Source organism: Salmo trutta, chromosome 4 (assembly GCF_901001165.1).
Source record: "Salmo trutta chromosome 4, fSalTru1.1, whole genome shotgun sequence".
In the NCBI taxonomy this organism is placed as follows: domain Eukaryota; kingdom Metazoa; phylum Chordata; class Actinopteri; order Salmoniformes; family Salmonidae; genus Salmo; species Salmo trutta.
In genome coordinates, this window is record NC_042960.1 from 35082088 (window position 1) to 35105382 (window position 23295).

The window sequence follows — 23295 nt, forward strand, 5'->3', positions numbered from 1 at the left end:
CCTGTGGGTGTACTGCAGTCCCTCCAGTCGAAGTGTCCAGCATAGATGCCTGGTTCCAGGGATCCTACGATGGGATCAGACTTCCTCTCGATGTAGGCATCAAACAAACTCTCATCCAGCTCCTTCACCGCATGTACAGTCACCTGGAAACAGAGGTAACGACAAACCTAATTAACACAGCTACACAGACACTAACCCGGGAGCAGATTTAAAAAAAAAATGTATTTAGAAATCCCTTCTAACATCGGCAGTTGTCACAAAGTGCTTTGACAGTAACTTTATTGATGGTCTTATAGTCACAATATAGTTCCCTAGGCAAAAACAAGGTCTTAAAAACCCAATAAACTGCCCTGAGAGGCTTTGAACCAACTGCTACAGGCCGCTCAGCTGTTTTTACGGGAAGGTCCAACCAATATGTGAGAGAGAGAGAGAAAGAGACTGACTCAGAGATCTGACATTTAAGTGTTTAAAGAGAAAGTGAGAGTAATTGCTCTGCCCTGAAACATAAACTTCTTTCTCGTCATATTCTTCTTCACAGAACAGCAAAAACTAAAACACCAAAATATCTAAGGGGCCAGTTAACTGTTTGTTGTTTCTGACACACAGAAGGCTAAAGTTGCAGCTTCCCAAGGTTGTGCGAGTGTGCGTCCTCTCTACTCACCCGTGTGATCTTCTCAGTCCCGGTGAATCCGTGTTTCTCAAAGTGTTCAGCCAGATTAAGGAAGGTGTGTTTCTCCAGGTACTGACAGTTACTGAGGATGATCAGCAGACGCTGCTCCTACACACACACACACATACAAACACACACAACCACACAGAATTTTAAGGTCAGAACATTGGATTTGTCATATTGAGTGTTCTCTGAACATCTATCTGCCAGTAATCTCATCACCAACCCTGTTTTACTGGAATTGACTGATATCCTGTTTTACTGCATACTACACACTCCAGGTTTCCCTCTGATACAAGTTAAATGATAACAGCTACTGACATGATTAGCATAACAGGTAGGGTTCACTCTTAACACTAGAACCACCATAGGCCAACGGCCACTGACCTTTGATTTTGTACATTTAAAAAAACAGCCCCTTCCTAAAAAAACCTGTCCTGCTCCTTCCCTGACTTTTCCTAAATGTTTGTATTTTACACTGCTCATTTGTCGGAATTTTCAAATCACAAACAGAAAAGTATTTCTAGCCTTTTTACCATTTGTTCCCACACCTATTCCCAACTTAACCCGCCAAGACAATGTGCTGTAGGACGTTGGTACCCAGTCAGGTGCTAATGAGTCTCTCTCTCCTCACTGAATAAATGACAAAATGGGTGAATGGGCGATAATTGTGCACCTTACTTCACAATTTAATTTCAATTAGGCCTAACTGAATGATAAGGAGGGTGAAGAGGTTGATTTAATTTAGAAAGACAATAGTGTAATGATGAGTGTAATGGGGAGTTTGTGTTATGCCTATTTAATCGGCAGCCAATAATTTGACAATAACCTCAAGGAGTGGGGGTGAGGCCAAGTGTACTAATCTGGAGGAAGTGTTTGGAGTCTAAATAAAATATCGTTGGGTCCCAGGTGGAGTAAAATGAGTTGGTTGACCCTCGAATGGTATACTTATTTTTTTCTAATTTTAGTAACAGCATCAAATCTTTGAGCCAAAGAAAAGCTAAGGGTGGATTTATAGATTTACAATCCAATAAACTCCTTCTGCGGGTCAACAGAGAGGCAAAGGCAATGGCATCTAGCTGTCTTTTGGTCAGGGAAGGATTGTTGTTTGGTACTCCAAAAATAGCAATTTTTGTACTAGGCTGCAACTCTATATCAAATGCTTCAGAAAGGGTTTTAAATATAGTGGACCAATAGCCTACCAGACGGGGACAGGACCTGAACATGTGAGTCAAGTCCGCCAAGGAGCTTTTACACCGGTCACATGTACCATCAACGTTTGGGTAGAATTTGGACAATCTGGCCTTACTGAAATGGATACAGTGAAGTACCTTAAACTGTATAAGGCTGATTAAAAGGAGCTTCCATTTACCCTAAGTAAGGCACTATTCCAGACTTTGTCAGAGATCTCTCCACCAAGTTCTTTCCCCCACTCAGATCAGATTTTATTAAGTGACGGGTTATCAAGGGACATGAACGATTATCTAAAAAATATGGAAGATGAGTCACTTTAGTTGAAAAGGTGTTTTCAAAAAAAGGGCATCCAAACTCGATCCGGGTGATAGAATTGGAAAGGCGGGGCTTTGAGTGCAAATAAACTGGCGGATTTGGAAATACTTAAATAAACTTGAATGGGGTAGATTCAATTTGATAGAATGGTCATCGAAATTAGCAAAGGTGCCATCAATATAAAGGTAATTAAACTTAGTAAGGCCATTCCACTGCCACAGTCTAAAAGCTGAATTTGCCTGGAAAGAAGAGTTGATTATTACATATATGACCTTGAATAGAGAAATCACAGAATTTAAAACGTTGACGGAATTGAGTAAAACATTTTTGAGTATTGACGACAATTGGATTGGATGTGTAGTGCGAAGCTAAAATAGAAAGATTGGAGGTAACTAAAGCTGACAAAGAGGAAGAGAAACAGGAGTTGGCTTCTGTTTGACACCAGTCAGTTTCTATGGTGCGAAGCCAGTAAACAATATTTCCTATATTTCGCTGCCTAGTAATAATACATAAAGTTACGAAGGGCTAGTCCTCCATGTGTAACATCTCTCTGGAGGAATGCTTTTTGTATTCTTGGATTCAGACTGCCCCATTAAAAAAAATATTTAAAAAACACTTGAAGAAAAAGAGGGAGACATTGGAACAAATACTGAAACTTGGGCAATACATTCCTCTTAATGCAATTCACTTTACCAGCTAAAGTAAAATGGAGAATACTCCATCTCTGAAAGCCCAGTTTAAGTGTGCTAATCAGGGGGATAAAGTTCTCATCATGGAGGGAAGACGAGGTACGGGTGATATTGATTCCTAAATATTTAAAGTCAGACTTGGACATACGAAATGGAATAGTGTCTCGTGGAATGTGTAAAGATAATTCATTAATAGGAAAACATACATTTTTTTGTAAAACTCAACTTATAACCTGAAAACACACCAAACCTACACAGTAGGTCCACTATATCAGGGACACACTCTTCGGGGTCTGAGATATATAAAAGCAAGTCATCTGCATACAAGGAACCTTTGTGTTCCAGTCCCCATCTGTAGATACCATGTATTAAGAGTGTGGCCTTTAGCGTAATAGAAAGGGGTTCTATTGCCAGGGCAAGTAACAGAGGGGACAATGGATATCCTTGGCGTATGGCCCTTGATAATGGGAAATACTGTGAACAAAGTTTGTTTGTAGGTACTGATGCCTTGGGTGAGGAGTACAATAGTCGGACCCAGGAAATGAGGTTCGCGCCAAAGCCACATTTTCCCAGTACAGAGAATAAATATTCCCATTCTACCCTGACAAATGCCTGTTGAATGTTAGAAAAGGGATGGTAACCGTTAATAAACCCTGCCTGATCCGTTGATATGACGTCTATCACAGTGGACTTTATTCGAGAGGTGAGCAATTTCGCTAATATTTTAACATCTGCATTTAAAAGTGAGATCGGTCTGTATGAACCACACTTAGATGCACCTTTGCCGGGTTTTAACAAAAGTGTGATCGACGCCTCTGTCAGGGTTTGGGGTAAAACACCATGGTCCAGGGTGTTTTCGAACATTTCCAGCAGGAGAGGCACCAGGTTGGCAGAAAACTTGCAGAATTCGATTGGGTAGCCATCTGGGCCAGGGGATTTCCCACTTTGCATTGCTGTAATGGAATGAATAATCTCCTCTAACTGCAAAAGCTGATCAATTTCCTCTCTCTTCTCTCTACTACTCTGGTAGGAGTTTCCAAATTGTCAAGAAAACCATTCAGAATTTAGGTGTCTTCAGGTGATTCTGATGTTTAAAGATATGAATAAAATGTTTTTGAAAGTATTATTGATTTCAGTGGGACTAACTGTTGTTAAAACACCCGAGGAATTTGAGGGATCAGCTGTGAGGCAGATTTGAACTTGAGTTGATAAGCTAGAAGTCGACCAGCCCTTTCTCCATGCTCGTAAACAAAACCGCGTGCGTGAAGTAGCTGCTGCTCAGCCTTATCAGTGGATAATAAATTGTACTGAGTTTGAAGACTCAGCCTTTCTTTATGAAGTTCTGGTGATGGAAATGTGGAGTATTGTTGGTCTAATTCCAGAATGGCGTCGATCAGCTGCAGTTGTTTAATTTTCCGTGGTTTATTGAGAAGAGAGGAATAGGACATTATTTATCCTCTAAGAACAACTTCAAGTGTTTCCCATAGTGTAGATGGAGAGATCGAATCTGTTTTATTTGTCTCAATAAAGACATCAATTGCATTCGATAGAATGGTGCAGAATGAATTCTTTGAAAGTAAAGATAAGTCTCCATGGGTTCAATGAGAATGAGAGGTCGAGCGACAGAGGAGCATGGTCACTAACAACAATGGCAGAGTATTCTACTTTCTTTACAGATGGGAGAAGGGCTTTATCTACGAAAAAGTAGTCCATTGTAGAATTGGAGTGGTGCAAATGTGAACAGAAAGACAACTCCTTGATAATGGAAAAAAGGAATCTCCATGGATCTACACATCCTGCTAGTCTCCTAAATGTAGACAAAGCGCTGGCCATTTTTGAGAGAGAAAATGCTCTAGGGTTTGAACGACTGGAATTGGATCACACAGTTCTAGTCGCCTCCAAATATTAAATAGTGTGAGTTGAGATTGGGCAGCAAAGAAATAAGTTTGTAAAAAAATAAAATCAACATCATCCCAATTGGGAGCATAAACATTGACAAGCAAAACAAAAAAGGTGTGAAAGAGAGAACCAGATACCATAACAAAACGCCCCTGTGGGTCCGATATGTCAGGAGCGGTAAATTGTACTTTCTTTGAATAAGTATTGCTGTTCCCCTTGCCTTAGCATTGCATTTTGAATGCAAGTGTGTCAAATATAAGGGTCTCTACCTCATAAAAGACACGAAAAGTCGAGCAGCTGAAACTTGACCCCTTCTTGTTGAGACAGGTTTTGATGTCCTTGAATTCATCTTCATGAGGTTGGCACACAGGTCCAGGTAGAATCAGCACATTGCACGTTCCTAATCTTGGTAATGATGAAAGTTGGCTACGATTGCCCTAGGCCGCTCCCCTGAGCTGGGTTTGGGGGCGAGGGATCTGTGTGTTCGGTCAAGCTCCGGCGGCTTGTCAAAGACACCATTTCCCATCACTTCTACCAGCATGTCGGAGACAAATTTCACAGGGTTGACTCTAGTCGCAACGATCCAGATATTTTCCATTCTGGTATAATTCTCCAACGAATCTACCTAGGAAAGTAGAGCTGTGTTGGCTGTTTTCATATGCGAGACAGCTGCCTCTAGCTCGGCAATATGCTTGGTGTTGTCAGTGGAGAAACCTTCTAGTGTAGTGAGGCGTTGCCCAAAAGTGTTGAATGTTTCTCAAAAGGCATCAACGGAAGTTTGGAGAGGTGCCAGCGAAGTGCTGATGACTGAAGCCATATACTCTTTTAGGCTACTTATTTGTTCAGCTAGCTCAGCTACAAGCGTGGTCATAGACAAGGCCTCCAACTCTGCATCAGGGCTGGCCGTGGCAGCCACCTTCGGTGTTTGAGTAGTTGGTTCGGCCTTTGACGATGTATTGGTTGTAGCAGTTCTCTTCGGGTTGGTCTTGCTCATGGTACCATAAAAAGTGATTAAAAGAATATAACCAACCGATACATCAACAGAAAAACTAACAGCGGTGTCTAAAAACGTAAAAATACAAGTTTAATTGGGGACCTCTCTCAAACACGTCTTCTTACATCGCCCGACCGGAAGTCCACCGCAAAACATTTCCTTGACTCTATCCAAGTTGATGAGCGGGAAACAAACAATGCCTGCACAGCCGGCCCATTGAAACTACACCTAAACTATACCGAAACTAATTTCACACATAATAAGAGTTAGCCTATAGACAAGATAACATTTACAATAATCTGATGAGTGACAATATTAGGCCTATCAGTTGACAAATTGTACATGATGATCTTGTAATTGACAGATAGAGGAAAAGGTGTATCACTTTGTCAAATCCTCCATCAGAGTCACATGCAGGTAAAACATTTTGATTTCTATATAATATCAGACAGAGCAGCTTCTATGACACGTACGTTTGTCAAATAACTCTCAAATTCAAGAGGTGCAGCTCTATTTACAAATTTCACTTTTTCCAAGAATATCCGTGCTGTCCATGCATTCAGCACATGACCACTCGTGTGGCAGCATTGCTGTGGCTACTAAGCAAATACTAGTAACCTAATAACATTTAAATATGCTATTCTGTCATGAATGGATGAAAGGGCGATAGAAACCAAATAGAAACTGATAATGGTGCATGTGACTTCAATGAACTGAATGATGAGGAGGGTGATTAAACTAGATTAATCTGAATAATGAGGGTGAAGAGGATGATTGAATTTAGAACAAATGTGTAATGATGATGAATTGTGGGCTGTCTAATTATTTTATTATGAAAGGCCGGAAATTGTATATAATTTCCCATCGGAGAGTCAAATCAGACACTGATTGTAACATAGAAGGTGTGTAGTTCAGAATGGCAAGCCGAACCAAATGAATGGACGCACTGACAGACTAGATGAATTGGAGTCGGATAGAGGAACGGATATTGAGCTTGAAAATCGACATTGCTGATGAAGAGTCTTCATCCGACTCTGATGTTGAATTCGAGCCTCCGTCTCCAATGCTTGAGTCTCGCCGCGGAAAGACCAGAACAGAGCCAACTTAGATGGTGATCCCAACTGCCACCATGAGACAGGAGTCTGGGAGGGATGGCACGGTTTGGGTAGAAAAGAGTGACAAGTTTATGTGGCATGCAGATGTAGTTGCACATCAGAGATTGTACTGTTGCTCATGCGCACAGAAAAAGGAAACAGTACGTAGGACATGTCTATGGATGAGCTCAAAGCATTTATTGCACTCTTGTATGTCCGTGGGGCATTTCGGACTGATACGTATGGGGTGGACTTTTTCAGAGAGATCATGCCATGCAACCGCTTCCGAGAGATTATGCGACACCTGCGGCAGATGCACACAAAACAAGGCACATGAAAACTTTGTGCAGTGCAACCAATTTATTTCCGGGGCTTTGTGTGAGCAAAGCGTTGAGACTGAACACCAGTCTCAACGTCAACAGTGAAGAGGAGACTCCGGGATGCTAGCGTTCTAGGCAGAGTTCCTCTGTCCAGTGTCTGTGGACAATAAAAGGCCACTCTAACATGTGCAGGTTTGTCACACAACACAATGCCACAGAGTGCAATTGGCATGCTGACTGTAGGAATGTCCATCAGAGTTTGGTAATTTCTCTACCATAAGCTGCCTCCAACATCATTTTAGAGAATCTGGCAGTACGTCCAACCGGCCTCACAACCACAGACCACGTGTAACTACGGCCGGCTCAGGACCTCCACATCCGGTTTCTGAGGAGTATTTTGAAACTGAGGAGGATTTTGGACTGTAATAAAGCCCTTTTGAGGGGAAAAACCCATTCTGATTGGCTGGGCCTGGCTCCCCAGTGGGTTGGCCTAGGCACACCCATGGCTGCGCCCCTGCTCAGTCATGTGAAATCCATAGATTAGGGGCTAATAAATGAATTTCAATTGACTGATTCACTTATATGAACTGTAACTCGGTAAAATCGTTGAAACTGTTGGGCCAGTAACTGAAAGGTTGCTGAATCCAATCCCCGAGCTGAACAAGGCAGTTAACCCACTGTTCCCCAGTAGGCCGTCATTGTAAATAAGAATTTGTTCTTAACTGACTTGCCTAGTTAAATAAAAGGTTAAATATTTTTTTTTTATAAAGTATATTACCATGAATATTTCTTCATGCAATTAATCCTTTACAATGGTTTATGCACTATTTATCAAGCTCATAAATAAACTCTGGGCATCTGCTCTGAATATTGCCTGGCTGTCAGTCTCACCCCTGCTAGAGATTAGGGGAAACCCTGTCTGCCCCCTGCTCTATTTACCAGAAACACCCTACACACACACACACACACACACACACCTCTTTGTCATCACACCCCCCACCCCCCCACCACAACACCCATGCCATTCACTCTCATCTCAACATATAGTATTTACAGGAAATAAGGTTGGGCCTGCTTCCTGTCCACAACCAGGAAACAGCATCATAACACAGAGTGGTTTGGTTTGCCAGTGAAGGAGATACATATGCGTGTGTGTGTTTGTTTGTTTGTGTGTGTAGTGGGGTGAGATTGTAAGAGAGATAGAGAGCGAGAAAGAACCCTCATTGAGAACACTTACTGACATTGGTAATCCTGTAGAGTGAGATTGAGGCCTATAGTCTCAGAATGAGAAAAATAAGATTTTCGTACCAGTGTTGGACAGAAGTCCTCCTGAATGCCGCTGAACAAGTTTGGAGAGGCCAGGTCCACAGACATACTGAGAACACACACACAGAAGAGTTTAAAACACACTAATGCAGACACACAAAAGGACACTGGAAGTAAAGTCCCTGCCTGTACTCACTGTGAGGTGTCGATGTCTCTGTCTGTTTTAGTGCTCAGCTGCTCCAGGCAGTTGATGAACACCTGGAATAGGTGTTACAGGTCAGTCACATATACAGATCAGTTACTCAGACACACCTAGACAACACTAACAGTGTTCTATATTCTAAATGTCTACTGAATGGGGTGAATGGATTGCACTGTAAACCTACAGTAAAACTACCTAGAATCTGTAGTGATTCCTTTGGTGTAATATGAGTGTAATCCTAGTCTCCTATCTACTCTGTACCATACCTTATTGATGTCCTTCCAGAGCTTTTCCACCTGCTCTCGAACCTGCTCGGAAAGTAACATCATCTACATGTCTAATGAATTTTAACTGAATTTGTGCACTGAAGACCTACAGTAAACTACTAGATTCTGTTGGTATTCCTACGGTGAAATATGATGTAATCCTTGACTCCACTTTGTACCGTACCTTCATGATCCTCTCACAGAGCTTCCTGGCCCCTTCATGCTACAAAGGTAAAAAGTCTACAATAATCTAAGGGTCAGTTTCACGAACATAGATAGACTAATCTCAGTGGAGATTCTCCATTGAAAGTCCAGGACTAGTTTTAATCCGTGTCCTGGAAACTGTCCCTAAATGCCTACCGGACTTCTGCATTGTAGCCTATAGACGACCTGTGGGAGTCCCTCCAGTGTAGACAGAGTGAAATATACAATAAACTTATTCTCTAGGTGACATTCATACCATACCTTCATGCTAAACTACCAGTAAATTGAAGGGATTCCTATGTTGAACTATACTGTAATATGAATCTCTACTTCGTATTATTGTGGTAAAATATACTGTAAACCTAGTCTGTAGTGACTGTACAGTACCTTTATGATGTCCACACAGAGCTCTGAGGCCTGGTCCTGATCCAACTGGAGGATCTGAAGACAGGAGAGGAGAGCAAGATGAGACAGGACACTCAGCCGCATAAAACAACTATCGCACTGTAACATGGTCCAATACAACAACATATCCAGGTAACTACCAAAATAAAGGAAATACTTGAGTCAATGAGGGATACAATGTATATTGAAAGCAGGTGCATCCACACAGGTGTGGTTTGTCAATTAATTAAGCAATTAATATCCCATCATGCTTAGGGGTCATGTATACAAATGTCCAGTTGCCCATTATTTTGGCTACTATGGCTAGAAGAAATCTCAGTAACTTTGAAAGAGGGGTCTCAAAGGAGCATAGGGGGTTTAAAGGGTGTGTGTGTGTGTGTGTGTGTGTGTCTCATTCACCAAATCTCAACCGAATTGAACACTTAAAGGAGATTATGGAGCGAAGCCTGAGAATCTATGCCAAGGTGCAGTGAAGCTGATCTGGTGGCTCGTGTTGGACCAACAACCCATTGAGACACTTTATGTTGGTGTTTCCCTAATTTTGGCAGTTACCTGTAGTTCACATAGATGAATGAGATTCTGGGATAGTGTAATATGTGGGTGTTCCTTACATTGACCTCCCCAGGTTTGGTCTCCATGGGTTCTTTGAGTGACTGAAGCATCTGCACCATGCACTGCTCAAACTGGGCCGGCTGCTCACAACACACAGATCGAATACATACAGTGTATTCAGAAAGTATTCAGAACCCTTGACATTTTCCACATTTTGTTACATTACAGCCTTATTCTAAAACTGATACAATTATAATTTGTTCTCATCAATCTACACACAATACCCCATAATGACAAAGCAAAACTGTTTTTTTTAGAAATGTTTGCAAATGTATTAAAATATATATATTTTTTAAATACCTTATTTACATAAGTATTCAGACACTTTGCTATGAGACGCGAAATTGAGCTCAGGTGCATCCTGTTTCCATTGATCATCCTTGAGATGTTTCTACAACGTAAATGGAGTCTATGGTAAATTCAATTGATTGGACATGATTTGGAAAGGCACACACCTGTCTATATAAGGTCCCACACTTGAAAGTGCATGTCAGTTAACCCACTGTTCCCTGGGCGCCGAAGGCGTGGATGTTGATAAAGGCAGCCCCCCGCACCTCTCTGGTTCAGAGGGGTTGGGTTAAAATGCGGAAGACACATTTCAGTTGAAGGCATTCAGTTGTACAACTGACTAGGTAACCCCCTTTCCCTTTCCTTTCAGAGCAAAAACCAAGCCAAGAGGTCGAAGAAATTGTCTGTAGCGCTTCAAGACAGGATTGAGTGGAGGCAAAGAACTGGGGAAGGGTACCAAAACATTTCTGCAGCATTGAAGGTCCCCAAGAACACAGTGACCTCCATCATTCTTAAGTGGAAGAAGTTTGGAACCACCAAGACTCTTCCTAGAGCAGCTCTTCCCGATGGTCACTCTTACAGAGCTCTAAAGTTTCTTTGTGGAGATGGGAGAACCTTTCAGAACAACCATCTCTGCAGCACTCTACCAATCAGGCCTTTATGGTAGAGTGGCCAGACGGAAGCCACCCCTCAGTAAAAGACACAACAGTCTGCTTGGAGTTTGCCAAAAGGAACCTAAAGACTCTCAGACCATGAGAAACAAGATTCTGTGGTCTGATGAAACCAAGATTGAACTCTTAGGCCTGAATGCCAAGGGTCACGTCTGGAGGAAACCTGGCACCATCCCTACGGTGAAGCATGGTGGTGGCAGCATCACGCAGTGGGGATGTTGGTCAGCGGCAAGGACTGGGAGACTAGTCAGGATCAAGGGAATGATGAACGGAGCAAAGTACAGGTAGATCCTTGATGAAAATCTGCTCCAGAGCGCTGAGGACCTCAGACTGGGGCGAAGGTTCACCTTCCAACAGGACAACAACCCTAAGCACACAGCTAAGACAACATAGAAGTGGCTTCGGGACAAGTCTATGAATGTCTTTGAGAGGCCCCGCCAGAGACCAAACTTGAACTCGACTGAACATCTCTGGATAAAGCTGAAAATAGCTGTGCAGCGATGCTCCCCATCCAACCTGACAGAGCTTGAGAGGATCTGGTGAGAAGAATAGGGAGAAACTCCCCAAATACAGGTGTGACAAGCTTGTAGCGTCATACCCAAGAAGAATCAAGGCTGTATTCACTACCAAAGGTGCTTCAACAATGTACTGAGTAAAGGGTATGAATACTTATGTTTTTTTTATCTATAAAACATTTGCAAAAATTTTTAAAAAAACTAGATGCTTTGTCATTATGGGGTATTGTGTGCAGATTGATGAGAAAAATATATGTACATACACACATACACTACCATTCAAAAGTTGGAGTTCACTTAGAAATGTTTTAATAAATTGCAAAATGAATAGGAAATTTAGTCAAGATGTTGACAGGGTTATAAATAATGATTTTAATTGAAATAATAATTGTGTCCTTCAAACTCTGCTTTGTCAAAGAATCCTCCATTTGCAGCAATTACAGCCTTGCAGACCTTAGGCATTCTAGTTGTCAATTTGTTGAGGTAATCTAAAGAGATTTCACCCCATGCTTCCTGAAGCACCTCCCACAAATTGGATTGGCTTGATGGGCACTTCTTACGTACCATACGGTCAAGCGGCTCCCACAACAGCTCAATAGGGTTGAGATCCGGTGACTGTGCTGGCCACTCCATTATAGACAGAATACCAGCTGACTGCTTCTTCCCTAAATAGTTCTTGCATAGTTTGGAGCTGTGCTTTAGGTCATTGTCCTGTTGTAGGAGGAAATTGGCTCCAATTAAGCGCTGTCCACAGGGTATGGCAAGGCATTGCAAAATGGAGTGATATCCTGCTTTCTTCAAAATCCCTTTTACCCTGTACAAATCTCCCACGTTACCACCACCAAAGCACTCCCAGACCATCACATTAACTCCACCATGCTTGACAGATGGCGTCAAGCACTCCTCCAGCATCTTTTCATTTTTTCAGCATCTCACGAATATTCTTCTTTGTGATTTAAACACCTCAAACTTAGATTTGTCTGTCCATAACACTTTCTTCCAATCTTCCTCTGTCCAGTGTCTGTGTTCTTTGCCCATCTTAATCTTTTATTTTTATTGGCCCGTCTGAGATACGTCTTTTTCTTTGCAACTCTGCCTAGAAGGCCAGCATCCCAGAGTCGCCTCTTCACTGTTGACATTGAGATTGGTGTTTTGCGGGTACTATTTAATGAAGGTGCCAGATGAGGACTTGTGAGGCGTCTGTTTCTCAAACTAGGCACTCTACTGTACTTGTCCTCTTGCTCAGTTGTGCACCGGGGCCTCCCACTCCTCTTTCTATTCCGACTAGAGCCAGTTTGCGCTGTTCTGTGAAGGGAGTAGTACACAGCGTCGTACGAGATCTTCAGTTTGTTGGGAATTTCTCACATGGAATAGCCTTCATTTCTCAGAACAAGAATAGACTGACGAGTTTCAGAAGAAAGTTATTTGTTTCTGGCCATTTTGAGCATGTAATCAAACCCACAAATGCTGATGCTCCAGATACACAACTAGTCTAAAGAAGGCCAGTTTTATTGCTTCTTTAATCAGAACAACATTTCTCAGCTGTGCTAACCTAATTGCGAAACGTTTTTCTAACGATCAATTTGCTTTTTAAAATTATAAACTTGGATTAGCTAACACAACGTGCCATTGGAACACAGGAGTGATGGTTGCTGATAATGGGCCTCTGTACGACTATGTAGATATTCCATTAAAAATCATGCGTGTCGAGGTACAATAGTCATTTACAACATTGACAATGACTACACTGTATTTCTGATCAATTTGATGTTATTTTAATGGACAATTTTTTTTGCCTTTCTTTCAAAAACAAGGACATTTCTAAGTGACCCCAAACTTTTGAACGGTAGTGTATATATTTTAGAATAAGGCTGTAACGTAACAAAATGTTGAAAAAGTCAAGGGGGACTGAATACTTTCCGAATGCAATACTTTATATCATACTGTATCTTACCATAATAAATCATGATATATCACTAAGTGGAGTGGATATTATAGTAACTATAGCTTTACCAGGCTGGTGATTCCTTCATTGTCTACGACCCAGTCCTCTTTCTCTGCAACCCTTTTGACATCTGACAAAGCACATACAAAAACATGAATGATTGTAGAGGCTACAAATGTGTGCCCTTTTTACATTATTTATGATCTACTAGGTAGTAGATGGCTAACAACAATGGTCATGACCAGTTCACATTACATTTTAAATAGGACTGTGAGAGTTGTTTGGAGGAAGACTGCAGTAGAAAGTGAAATGACCCTCTAAACTAGTGTATAACTACCTTCAAAACCACCTTTAGTTGTTACCATCACCCCAGATGTTCTATAGAACTAGGACCACTGTCAGAATAACCAAACTTGTTAACCACAAACCGCCTTTAACTGAACACAAACACTTTCTCTAACCTCACATCACTCACCCTTTCCATTTCTCCTCTCCCCTATCCCCCAACCTCGCTACATCTCTATCCTTCCTCCTCCCCCTCTCTCCAGGATGCAGAGGGCAGGATGACCTGTAGAATTTGATGTCTCAGCTCCTACAGTAGATCCCCTCCTCAGTCCCTCCCTCCCACTCTGTGGTGTGGTGCAGGGTGACCAGTCAACAGTGGTGTCTCAGCTCCAACAGTAGATCCCCTCCTCATTCGCCCTCTTCCCTCCCTCTTCCCCTCCCATATCTCAATCCTCCCTTTCCTCACCGTCTGCGGTGTGGTGCAGGGTGACCAGTAGACAGTGGTGTCTCAGCTCCAACAATAGATCCTGGATCACCTGCAGTAGATCATTGGGGATCTCGAGAGCTACCAGAGCCTCAAAAATTACTCTGAAGACGTGGGAGAAAAAAGAGAGAGAGGGGAGAGAGGAGGGTAAGAAATGAGGGAGAAATAGAAGGCAGGAAAGAGAGAGAGAGCGAGCGAGAGGAGGGGGAAGGAGAGGGGGGGACAGTGGAGGAGGGATTGGGGGTCAGGAATATGGGTTATACCTTCATTGACACACACACACACACACACACACACACACACACACACACACACACACACACACACACACACACACTACATCAGGGATCATCAATTAGATTCAGCCGCGGGACGATTTTATCTTGAGCGGACTGTCGGGGGGGTGAAACATAATTACTAATCATTTGTAAACTGCAAATTGACTGCAAGAATGCAAAACAGATATAATATTTGACTAAAACATAATAAATTCAAACCTTGCTTTCATTTGTATAAACAGTTGAAATTGGAAGTTTACATACACTTAGGTTGGAGTCATTAAAACTCGTTTTTCAACCACTCCACAAATTTCTTGTTATCAAACTATAGTTTTGGCAAGTTGGTTAGGATATCTACTTCATGCATGACACAAGGAATTTTTCCAACAACTCTTTGCTTGACATCATGGGAAAATCAAAAGAAATCAGCCAAGATCTCAGAAAAAAAATTGTAGACCTCCACAAGTCTGGTTCATCCTTGGGAGCAATTTCCAAACACCTGAAGGTACCACGTTCATCTGTACAAACAATAGTACGCAAGTATAAACACCATGGGACCACGCAGCCGTCATACCGCTCTGGAAGGAGACACGTTCTGTCTCCTAGAGATGAACGTACTTTGCTGCGAAAAGTGCAAATCAATCCCAGAACAACAGCTTGTGAAGATGCTGGAGGAAACAGGTACAAAAGTATCTATATCCACAGTAAAACAAGTCCTATATCGACATAACCTGAAAAGGCCGCTCAGCAAGGAAGAAGCCACTGCCCCCAAACCGCCATAAAAAAGCCAGCCTTCACATGGGGACAAAGATCGTACTTTTTGGAGAAATGTCCTCTGGTCTGATGAAACAAAAATAGAACTGTTTGGCCATAATGACCATCGTTATGTTTGGAGGAAAAAGGGGGAGGCTTGCAAGCCGAAGAACACCATCCCAACCGTGAAACATGGGGGTGGCAGCATCATGTTGTGGGGGTGCTTTGCTGCAGGAGGGACTGGTGCACGTCACAAAATAGATGGCATCATGAGGTAGGAAAATTATGTGGATATATTGAAGCAACATCTCAAGACATCAGTCAGGAAGTTAAAGCTTGGTTGCAAATGGATCTTCCAAATGGACAATGACACCAAGCATACTTCCAAAGTTGTGGCAAAATGACTTAAGGACAACAAAGTCAATGTATTAGAGTGGCCATCACAAAGCCCTGACCTCAATCCTATAGAAAATGTGTGGGCAGAACTGAAAAAGCGTGTGCGAGCAAGGAGGCCTACAAACCTGACTCAAGTAACACCAGCTCTGGCAGGAGGAATGGGCCAAAATTCACCCAACTTATTGTGGGAAGCTTGTGGAAGGCTATCCGAAACTTTTGACCCAAGTTAAACAATTTAAAGGCAATGCTACCAAATACTAATTGAGTGTATGTAAACTTCTGACCCACTGGGAATGTGATGAAAGAAATAAAAGCTGAAATAAATCACTCTCTACTATTATTCTGACATTTCACATTCTTAAAATAACATATTGATCCTAGCTGGATTAAATGTCAGGAATTGTGAAAAACTGAGTTTAAATGTATTTGACTAAGGTGTATGTAAACTTCTGACTTCAACTGTGTTTCTCTAATATGCGTGGGAATACTCCGGAACAGATTTCCAAAATTAAAATCACTTGGAGCTCATTTCCTGGTGTTTTTAGAGTCTTATGTCCAACAATAAAAATAATAATTCTCAGAGAATTTGTGGGGCCAAATAAAACCACCCACGAGACAAATTCAGTGCGCGGGCCGCCAGTTGGGGAACCCTGCACTACAGTGACATGTCCATACCTGACGGTGTGTATGACCTGAGTGAGCCAGGGTCCAGTGAGCTCAGTCTTATTCTCCCAGCCACCGTACAATTTCAGCTCCAGCTCTGTCAGGGTGGAGGGGAGCAGAGCACCTCTCACCAGCTTCACCAAGCGATGAGTCACCTCCTCTATCATTTTCTATACAGACACACAGAAACAGACTAGAGTCCAATAACAATACAACAGTACCACTTTGGACCCATTACAAGGCACTGCCCATTTTGCTTTAGCTCTGAAAACTGTAGACACTGATGAGATGGCATTCTTATGGTTATAAAAAGTGTATCTAAAAGTATATCCAACACAAACTCACCTTAAAGTCGTTCTGTCTCTGCCTGGCATTCTTCTTTGACTTTTCAACCTGGCCAGATTTCTCTCCAGTCTGATAAAAGCACACGTTTGACAACAGTGAAAATATGCAGTGTTGGATCACTACATTCATGACGCCCAATCACTGTCTGTTTTATATACCTCGCTGAAGAGGCTGCCGTTGACGTAGGAGATCCAGAGCTTCCAGAAGTTGGGCAGCTGGCCAATCACCACGTCCGACAGCTTCTCCACAAACTGCACCTGCTGGGGCGTCTCATAATGCCAGGCTGCAACACACACAGACAGGAGACAGAACGGTTATAGACAGACAAGCGAAAGTAGCTGAGTAATATAGTGTTGTACATAAAAATACAGAATAGTTCACAATTAAACTTTACAAATGTACACAGTGCTGATGTTATTTTGGGAAACATGTCCACAACCCTTTCAAAACTCCCAGGTTGAAAATGTCTGGTAGAGTGTATATTGTTATACTGTACTATAATATAGTAGGGTTACTCACTGCTGTGGCGAGGGGTATGCAAGATGCCCCCCTTACTCAGAGGAGCTGTGTCCCTGATCCTACTGAAAGCCGATGGGCGGGGGTCCCCCTCTAGATCCAGGGCTATGGCCCCCAAGCCCACTGAGATGGAGCGATAGAAGGAGAGGGGGAGAGAGAAAAGAGAGGAATAAACCCACAGGAACACATACTTGAGAGATTAAATAAACCTTTTTCATAATAACTCCCCATTCCTCAATAATCTCAGCAGGCTTTCACACCAAACAATCCCTCCCTCCCTCGCTCTTCTCCTCCATTCTTTATTTGTTTTCTGATCCACCTCTCCCCTGGCCAGTAACAGATAGAATGCCCCGTTGTTTCAGGGTGAGAGAGAAAAGTAAAGGGGGAGGATGAGGAGAGGAGAAGCGAGCAAAGGGGAGCTGAAGAGAGGGCAGTGGGTTTGTACAGGGCAGAGGTGAACTGGGTTTAGCCGGGCCACACTGGGCACAGTGATGTCTGTGCGGCTCTGGGTCAGATTACTCTGGCCTGATCAGGCCGCTCACTGCTCTCCACTAGATGGTAATAGAGAGCTACAGTGGTACTGCAGCCAGAGGGTGACTGGCTGACTGGCACTCTTATGCTGATGGCACGGTTATCTTGCACCCTTGCTTCCAGTGCACTTGGCTTAGTGCACTCCTGTGGGTCACTGGGAGAGGTTTGGTAAAGAAAACCTGGACGGGGTGAAAGGTCAGCCCCGTGACCTTTGGTCGTTGACATGAAAATGAAACCTGCACTGATAAGACGATGATAGAAACTCAGGGTAAAGCACTAATACAACAACACCACTAGAGCTTAAATAGCACGCCTACAGATTGTTATTGTAAACGCATTGAGAAAAATAACAGGACTAATTTCCAGAACATATGACACACACACTCTCATACACAGTGAGTCACAAACTCGTTCTCTTGTGTATGTTGCGGTCTATGAGCTTTGGTGAAAACCCCAGACTGCTTGGGCAGCAGGCTTACAGTACAGCAGATCAAACCCTTCCATCTCCAAATGTGAGGAAAGTCTACAAGGTGAGTCAGACAGACCAGACACGGTTTTTCAAACACATGCATATATAGACGCACAGTAAGTAGAAACGCATATGTTTGGAAGTACACACACACACACACACACACACAGGACACCATGGGAAAGGGTTCACCCGACACCTGGATCAACAGCAGCAGCTCTCATCCCTCTCTCTATAAAAAGAAAGATAGGAAAACATGGACAAGAATGAGAGAGAGAAAGCAGCTCCATATGTGCAGAGTGTGTGTCTGTGTGCCCATTTTGTGTGTGTGTGTGTGTTTATAGGGTATGGCCATACACTGTTTGAGAGTGTGTTACAAAGTATCTTGTGTTTTGTGTGTTTAATGTGTAAGATTAGAAAGTTAATTCCTTCTGTGAGTGTGTGTATGCATGTCTGTGTGTGTGAGTGTGTGTATGCGTGTCTGTGTGTGTGTGTGTGTGTGTTGAAGACCCTGTGTGTCTTCTGTCAGCGCGGTGCAGCTCACTTCCTTCTCTACCCTGCAGGTCGCACGACTTCCTGTTCCCCACGGGGTCGCAACCCCGACCACACACACACACTGCTTTCTGTCTAAACACCACTCACTCACACACACACATACACGTGCAGAAGATGCATATCCAGTGATCCTGTAAAGGACTAACACATTCTACATACACACACAAAAGTATGTGTACCCCTTCAAATTAGTGGATTCGGCTATTTCAGCCCGTTGCTGACAGGTGTATAAAATCGAGCATACAGCCATGCAATCCTCATAGTCAAACATTGGAAGTAGAATGGCCTTATTGAAAAGCTCATTGACTTTCAAAGTGGCACCGTCATAGGATGCCACCATCCAACAAGTCAGTTTGTCAAATTTCTGCCCTGCTAGAGCTGCCCCGGTCAACTGTAAGTGCTGTTATTGTGAAGTGGAAAAGCTGAGGAGCAACAACGGCTCAGCTGCGAAGTGGTAGGCCACACAAGCTCACTGAACGGGACTGCCGAGTGCTGAAGCACGTAAAAATCATCTGTCCTCGGTTGCCACTCACTACCGAGATCTAAACTCCAGCAGCACACAAGCCTAAGACCACCATGCACAATGCCAAGTGACGTTGGAATGGTGTAAAGCTCGCTGCCATTCGTCTCTGGAGCAGTGGAAATGCGTTCTCTGGAGTGATGAATCACGCTTCAGATCGGTGTGGAAGAACTTGACTGGCCTGCACAGAGCCCTGACCTCAACCCCATTGAACACCTTTGGGATGAATTGGAACGACGACTGCAAGCCAGGCCTAATCGTCCAACATCAGTACCCGACCTCACTAATGCTTGTGGCTAAATAGAAGCAAGTCCTAGCAGTAATGGTCCAACATCTAGTGGAAAGCCATCCCAGAAGAGTGGAGGCTGTTATAACAGCAAAGGGGGACAAACTCCATATTAATACCCATGATTTTAGAATGAGATGTTCGACGAGCAGGTGTCCACATACTTTTAGTATATGGAGCTGCTTTCTCTCTCTCTCATTCTTGTCCATGTTTTCCTATCTTTTATTTACATTGAGCTGTTCAAATGACAGAATTACCAGGCTGTTGATATGAATACAGAGATTCAGCCGAGTTTGAAATTGCCCCTTCATGTTTTTTCTTAATACCCTAACACTGCCTAATAAATACCCTAACACTGCCTAATAAATACCCTAACACTGCCTAATAAATACCCTAAGACTGCACAGTGAAGATCTGCACCAGTCAGTGTGTCCTGTCCTTCTAATCATTCACCGATTGACAACGTTATTTTCCTATAAACACAATTGCTGCTAATTGTATTTCTCGTTGGCGGGGTGTGTATTGTTCAGGAACTAAAAGCAACACAGTTTGTAATTGAATTGGGCAGAGATTGATTGAGATAACAGACAAATAAAATGGGAGCTTTTAGAAATACAAAAGCAACTGACTGCTAGCGCTGCCCTGCTCGCTGCTACGTTACAAACCAACCAACCACACACAAAAATGTGATTAATTGGGTTTCAAACAAAAGGAAAATACCCTAAAATGTATTTTCACAGGTAATTATTAGAGTCATAACACACTAGAATGAGCTTCCGAACCTTCACGTTCTGGAACATTTCGCTATACCAGACATGAGAGGAAAACTACAACAGTTACCAATAAATCGAAGAGCTATAGGCTTGCACTGTCACGCGGGACTCTGACAATAGGTCTCAAGGTCCATTCTGCTAGCTACAAGACTGGATAATAATTTGTGTGTGTGTGTGTGTGTGTAGACGTTTGATGATTAAAAGGGTTTTAAAATAAAAATATTTAACCTTTATTTAATGACGATGATTGATGTGAGGAGTGAGAGTGGGGCCGGTGGAGGAAAGGTTTGAGCGATACTGGCCTCAGGTGTAGCTAGGTGGATGTGGTCTTGGTGGGGTTGGGGCAGTGGGTGCTGCTGTTGAGGGATGCTTTTGGCAAGCACTGGTTTTGGGTTTGGTGTGGGGGGGGGGGGGGGGGGGGGGGGCTGAGGGAAGCGGGGATGTGGTCTAGGAGTGTAAATGGCTGCCAGGTGCGTAGAGTGGCTGATCTCACAAGACAGGGGACAGGAGACAGCTGCTGCTGCTGCTGAGTGTGTGCTTTTGATATTCAATGATTCCTTTAAATAATGCCATAAGTGTATCTGAGTGACTGGTGTCATCCATGTACTGAATTACAGACTCACCTTACATACAGTAGGCCTATGCACTCCGAGGCCCTAACTAAATTCGCAGACAGACACTTGACTTCCTGTCTCCGTATAGGCTAACAGCTGTCTGACAGCTGTGTCCAAGTGTCCATGTCTGTAGCGATGTGTAACTAACTCGATCCCAGAGATGAGTGATGCAGCTCTGTAGCTCAAGGTGACGAGCATTAGAGAGCACAATAACACCCCCATACTCACGGAGCCCCGGAAACCACTGTTACCCTTAGCATTAGCTCTGTTTATACTCTGACTCCACTACATACGACAGCCACCACCCACGCAGTGTTCTGTCTGCAAGCCTAAGATCACCATGAGCAATGTCAAGCGTCGGCCGGAGTGGTGTAAAGCTCGCCGCCATTGGACTCTGGAGCAGTGGAAACGCATTCTCTGGAGTGATGATTCACACTTCACCATCTGGCAGTCCGACTGACGAATCTGGGTTTGGCGGATGCCAGGAGAACGTTACCTGCCCCAATGCATAGTGCTAACTGTAAAGTTTGGCGGAGGAGGAATAATGGTCTTGGGCTGTTTTTCGTGGTTCGAGCTAGGCCCCTTAGTTCCAGTGAATGGAAATCTTAATGCTACACCATACAATGACATTCTAAACAATTCTGTGCTTCCAACTTTGTGGCAATAGTTTCAGGATGGCAATGCCCCTGGGCACAAAGCGAGGTCCATACAGACATGGTTGTCGAGATCAGTGTGGAAGAACTGGACTGGCCTGCACAGAGCCCTGACCTCAACCCCACCAAACACCTTTGGATGAATTGGAACTCTGACTGCGAGCCAGGCCTAATCGCCCAACATCAGTGCCCGACCTCACTAATGCTCGTGGCTGAATGGAAGCAAGTCCCCGCAGAAATGGTCCACCAACATCTAATGGAAAGCCTTCCCAGAAGATTGGAGGTTGTTATAGCAGCAAAGGGGGGGACCAACTCCATATGAATGGCCATGATTTTGTAATGAGATGTTTGACGAGCAGGTGTCCACATACTTTTATACACAAAATAGCATGTAATGTTAATATACAGAAGTATTCAACTCCTTGGGTCAATACATGTGAGAATCACCTGTGACAGTGATTATAGCTGTGAGTCTTTCTGGGTAAGTCTCAAAGAGCTTTGTACAAACTTTGCCCATTATTTATTTTTTTATTCTTCAAGTTCTGTCAAGTTGGTTGTTGATCATTGCTTGACAGCCATTTGAAAGTCTTGCCATCGATTTCCAAGCTGATTTAAGTCAAAACCGTAACTAGGCCACCCAGTGTATACCTGGCCTTGTGTTTTAGGCAACTGTCCTGCTCAAAGGTGAATTTGTCTCCCATTGTCTATTGGAAAGCAGACTGAACCAGGTTTTCCTCTAGGATTTTGCCTGTGCTTAATTCTATTCTGTTTCCTATTATCCTAAAAAACCTCTGTGGTCCATAGCCGATGACAAGCATACCCATAACATGATGCAGCCACCACCATGCTTGAAAATATGTGGTACTCAGTGATGTGTTTTGTTGTATTCAGGACAGAAGTTAATTTCTTTGCCATATTTGATGCAGTATTACTTTAGTGCCGTATTGCGAAACTTATGCATGTTTGGGAATATTTTTATTCCGTGTAGGCTTCCTTCTTTTCACTCTGTCATTTATGTTAGTATTGTGGAGTAACTACAATGTTGTTGATCCATCTTCAGGTATCTCCTATCACAGCCATTAAACTCTAACTGTTTTAAGATCACCATTGGTCTCATGGTAAAATCCCTGAGCGGCTTCCTTCCTCTCCGGCAACTGAGTTAGGAAGGGTGCCTGTATCTTTGTAGTGACTGGGTGTATTGATACACCATCCAAAGTGTAATTTATAACTGCACCATGTTCAGAGGGATATTCAATGTCAGCTTTTAATAAAAAATATATATAATTATCTACCAATATGTGTCCTTATTTGCGAGGCATTGGAAAACCTCCCTGGCCTTTGTGGTTGAATCTGTGCTTGAAATGTACTGCTCGACTGAGGGACTACAGCTAAGTGTACATGTGGGGTACAGAGATGAGGCAGTCATTTAAAAATCATGTTCCACACTATTGTTGCACACACAGCGAGTCCATGCAACTTATTATGTGACTTGTTAAGCAACTGTTTACTTCTAAACTTATTTAGGCTTGCCATAACAAAAGGGTTGAACACTTACTGACTCATCACATTTCAGCTTTTCGTATCTGTAGATCAGTGACACAAAATCTCAATTGAATCAATATTAA

At 43.0% G+C, this 23295-nt stretch overlaps 1 protein-coding gene across 6 annotated transcripts in view; it reads right to left on the reverse strand.

The window, feature by feature from the left end:
* Positions 1-23295, reverse strand: part of LOC115192287 (exocyst complex component 2) — a 97531-nt gene that overhangs the window by 11090 nt on the left and 63146 nt on the right. For 2 of the 6 annotated variants that reach the window (XM_029750606.1, XM_029750605.1), the window contains 14 exons: positions 18469-18501; positions 17273-17392; positions 16912-17036; positions 16754-16822; positions 16421-16578; positions 14301-14422; positions 13618-13679; positions 10130-10210; positions 9501-9554; positions 8910-8951; positions 8638-8699; positions 8484-8550; positions 662-778; positions 2-143 (listed from right to left, as the gene is read on the reverse strand). In XM_029750606.1, the coding sequence (XP_029606466.1) occupies positions 2-143; positions 662-778; positions 8484-8550; positions 8638-8699; positions 8910-8951; positions 9501-9554; positions 10130-10210; positions 13618-13679; positions 14301-14422; positions 16421-16578; positions 16754-16822; positions 16912-17036; positions 17273-17392; positions 18469-18501 (1254 nt within the window). The remainder of the gene's footprint in view (position 1; positions 144-661; positions 779-8483; positions 8551-8637; positions 8700-8909; positions 8952-9500; positions 9555-10129; positions 10211-13617; positions 13680-14300; positions 14423-16420; positions 16579-16753; positions 16823-16911; positions 17037-17272; positions 17393-18468; positions 18502-23295) is intronic. The other 4 variants (XM_029750610.1, XM_029750609.1, XM_029750607.1 and 1 more) reach the window with 3 other exon arrangements.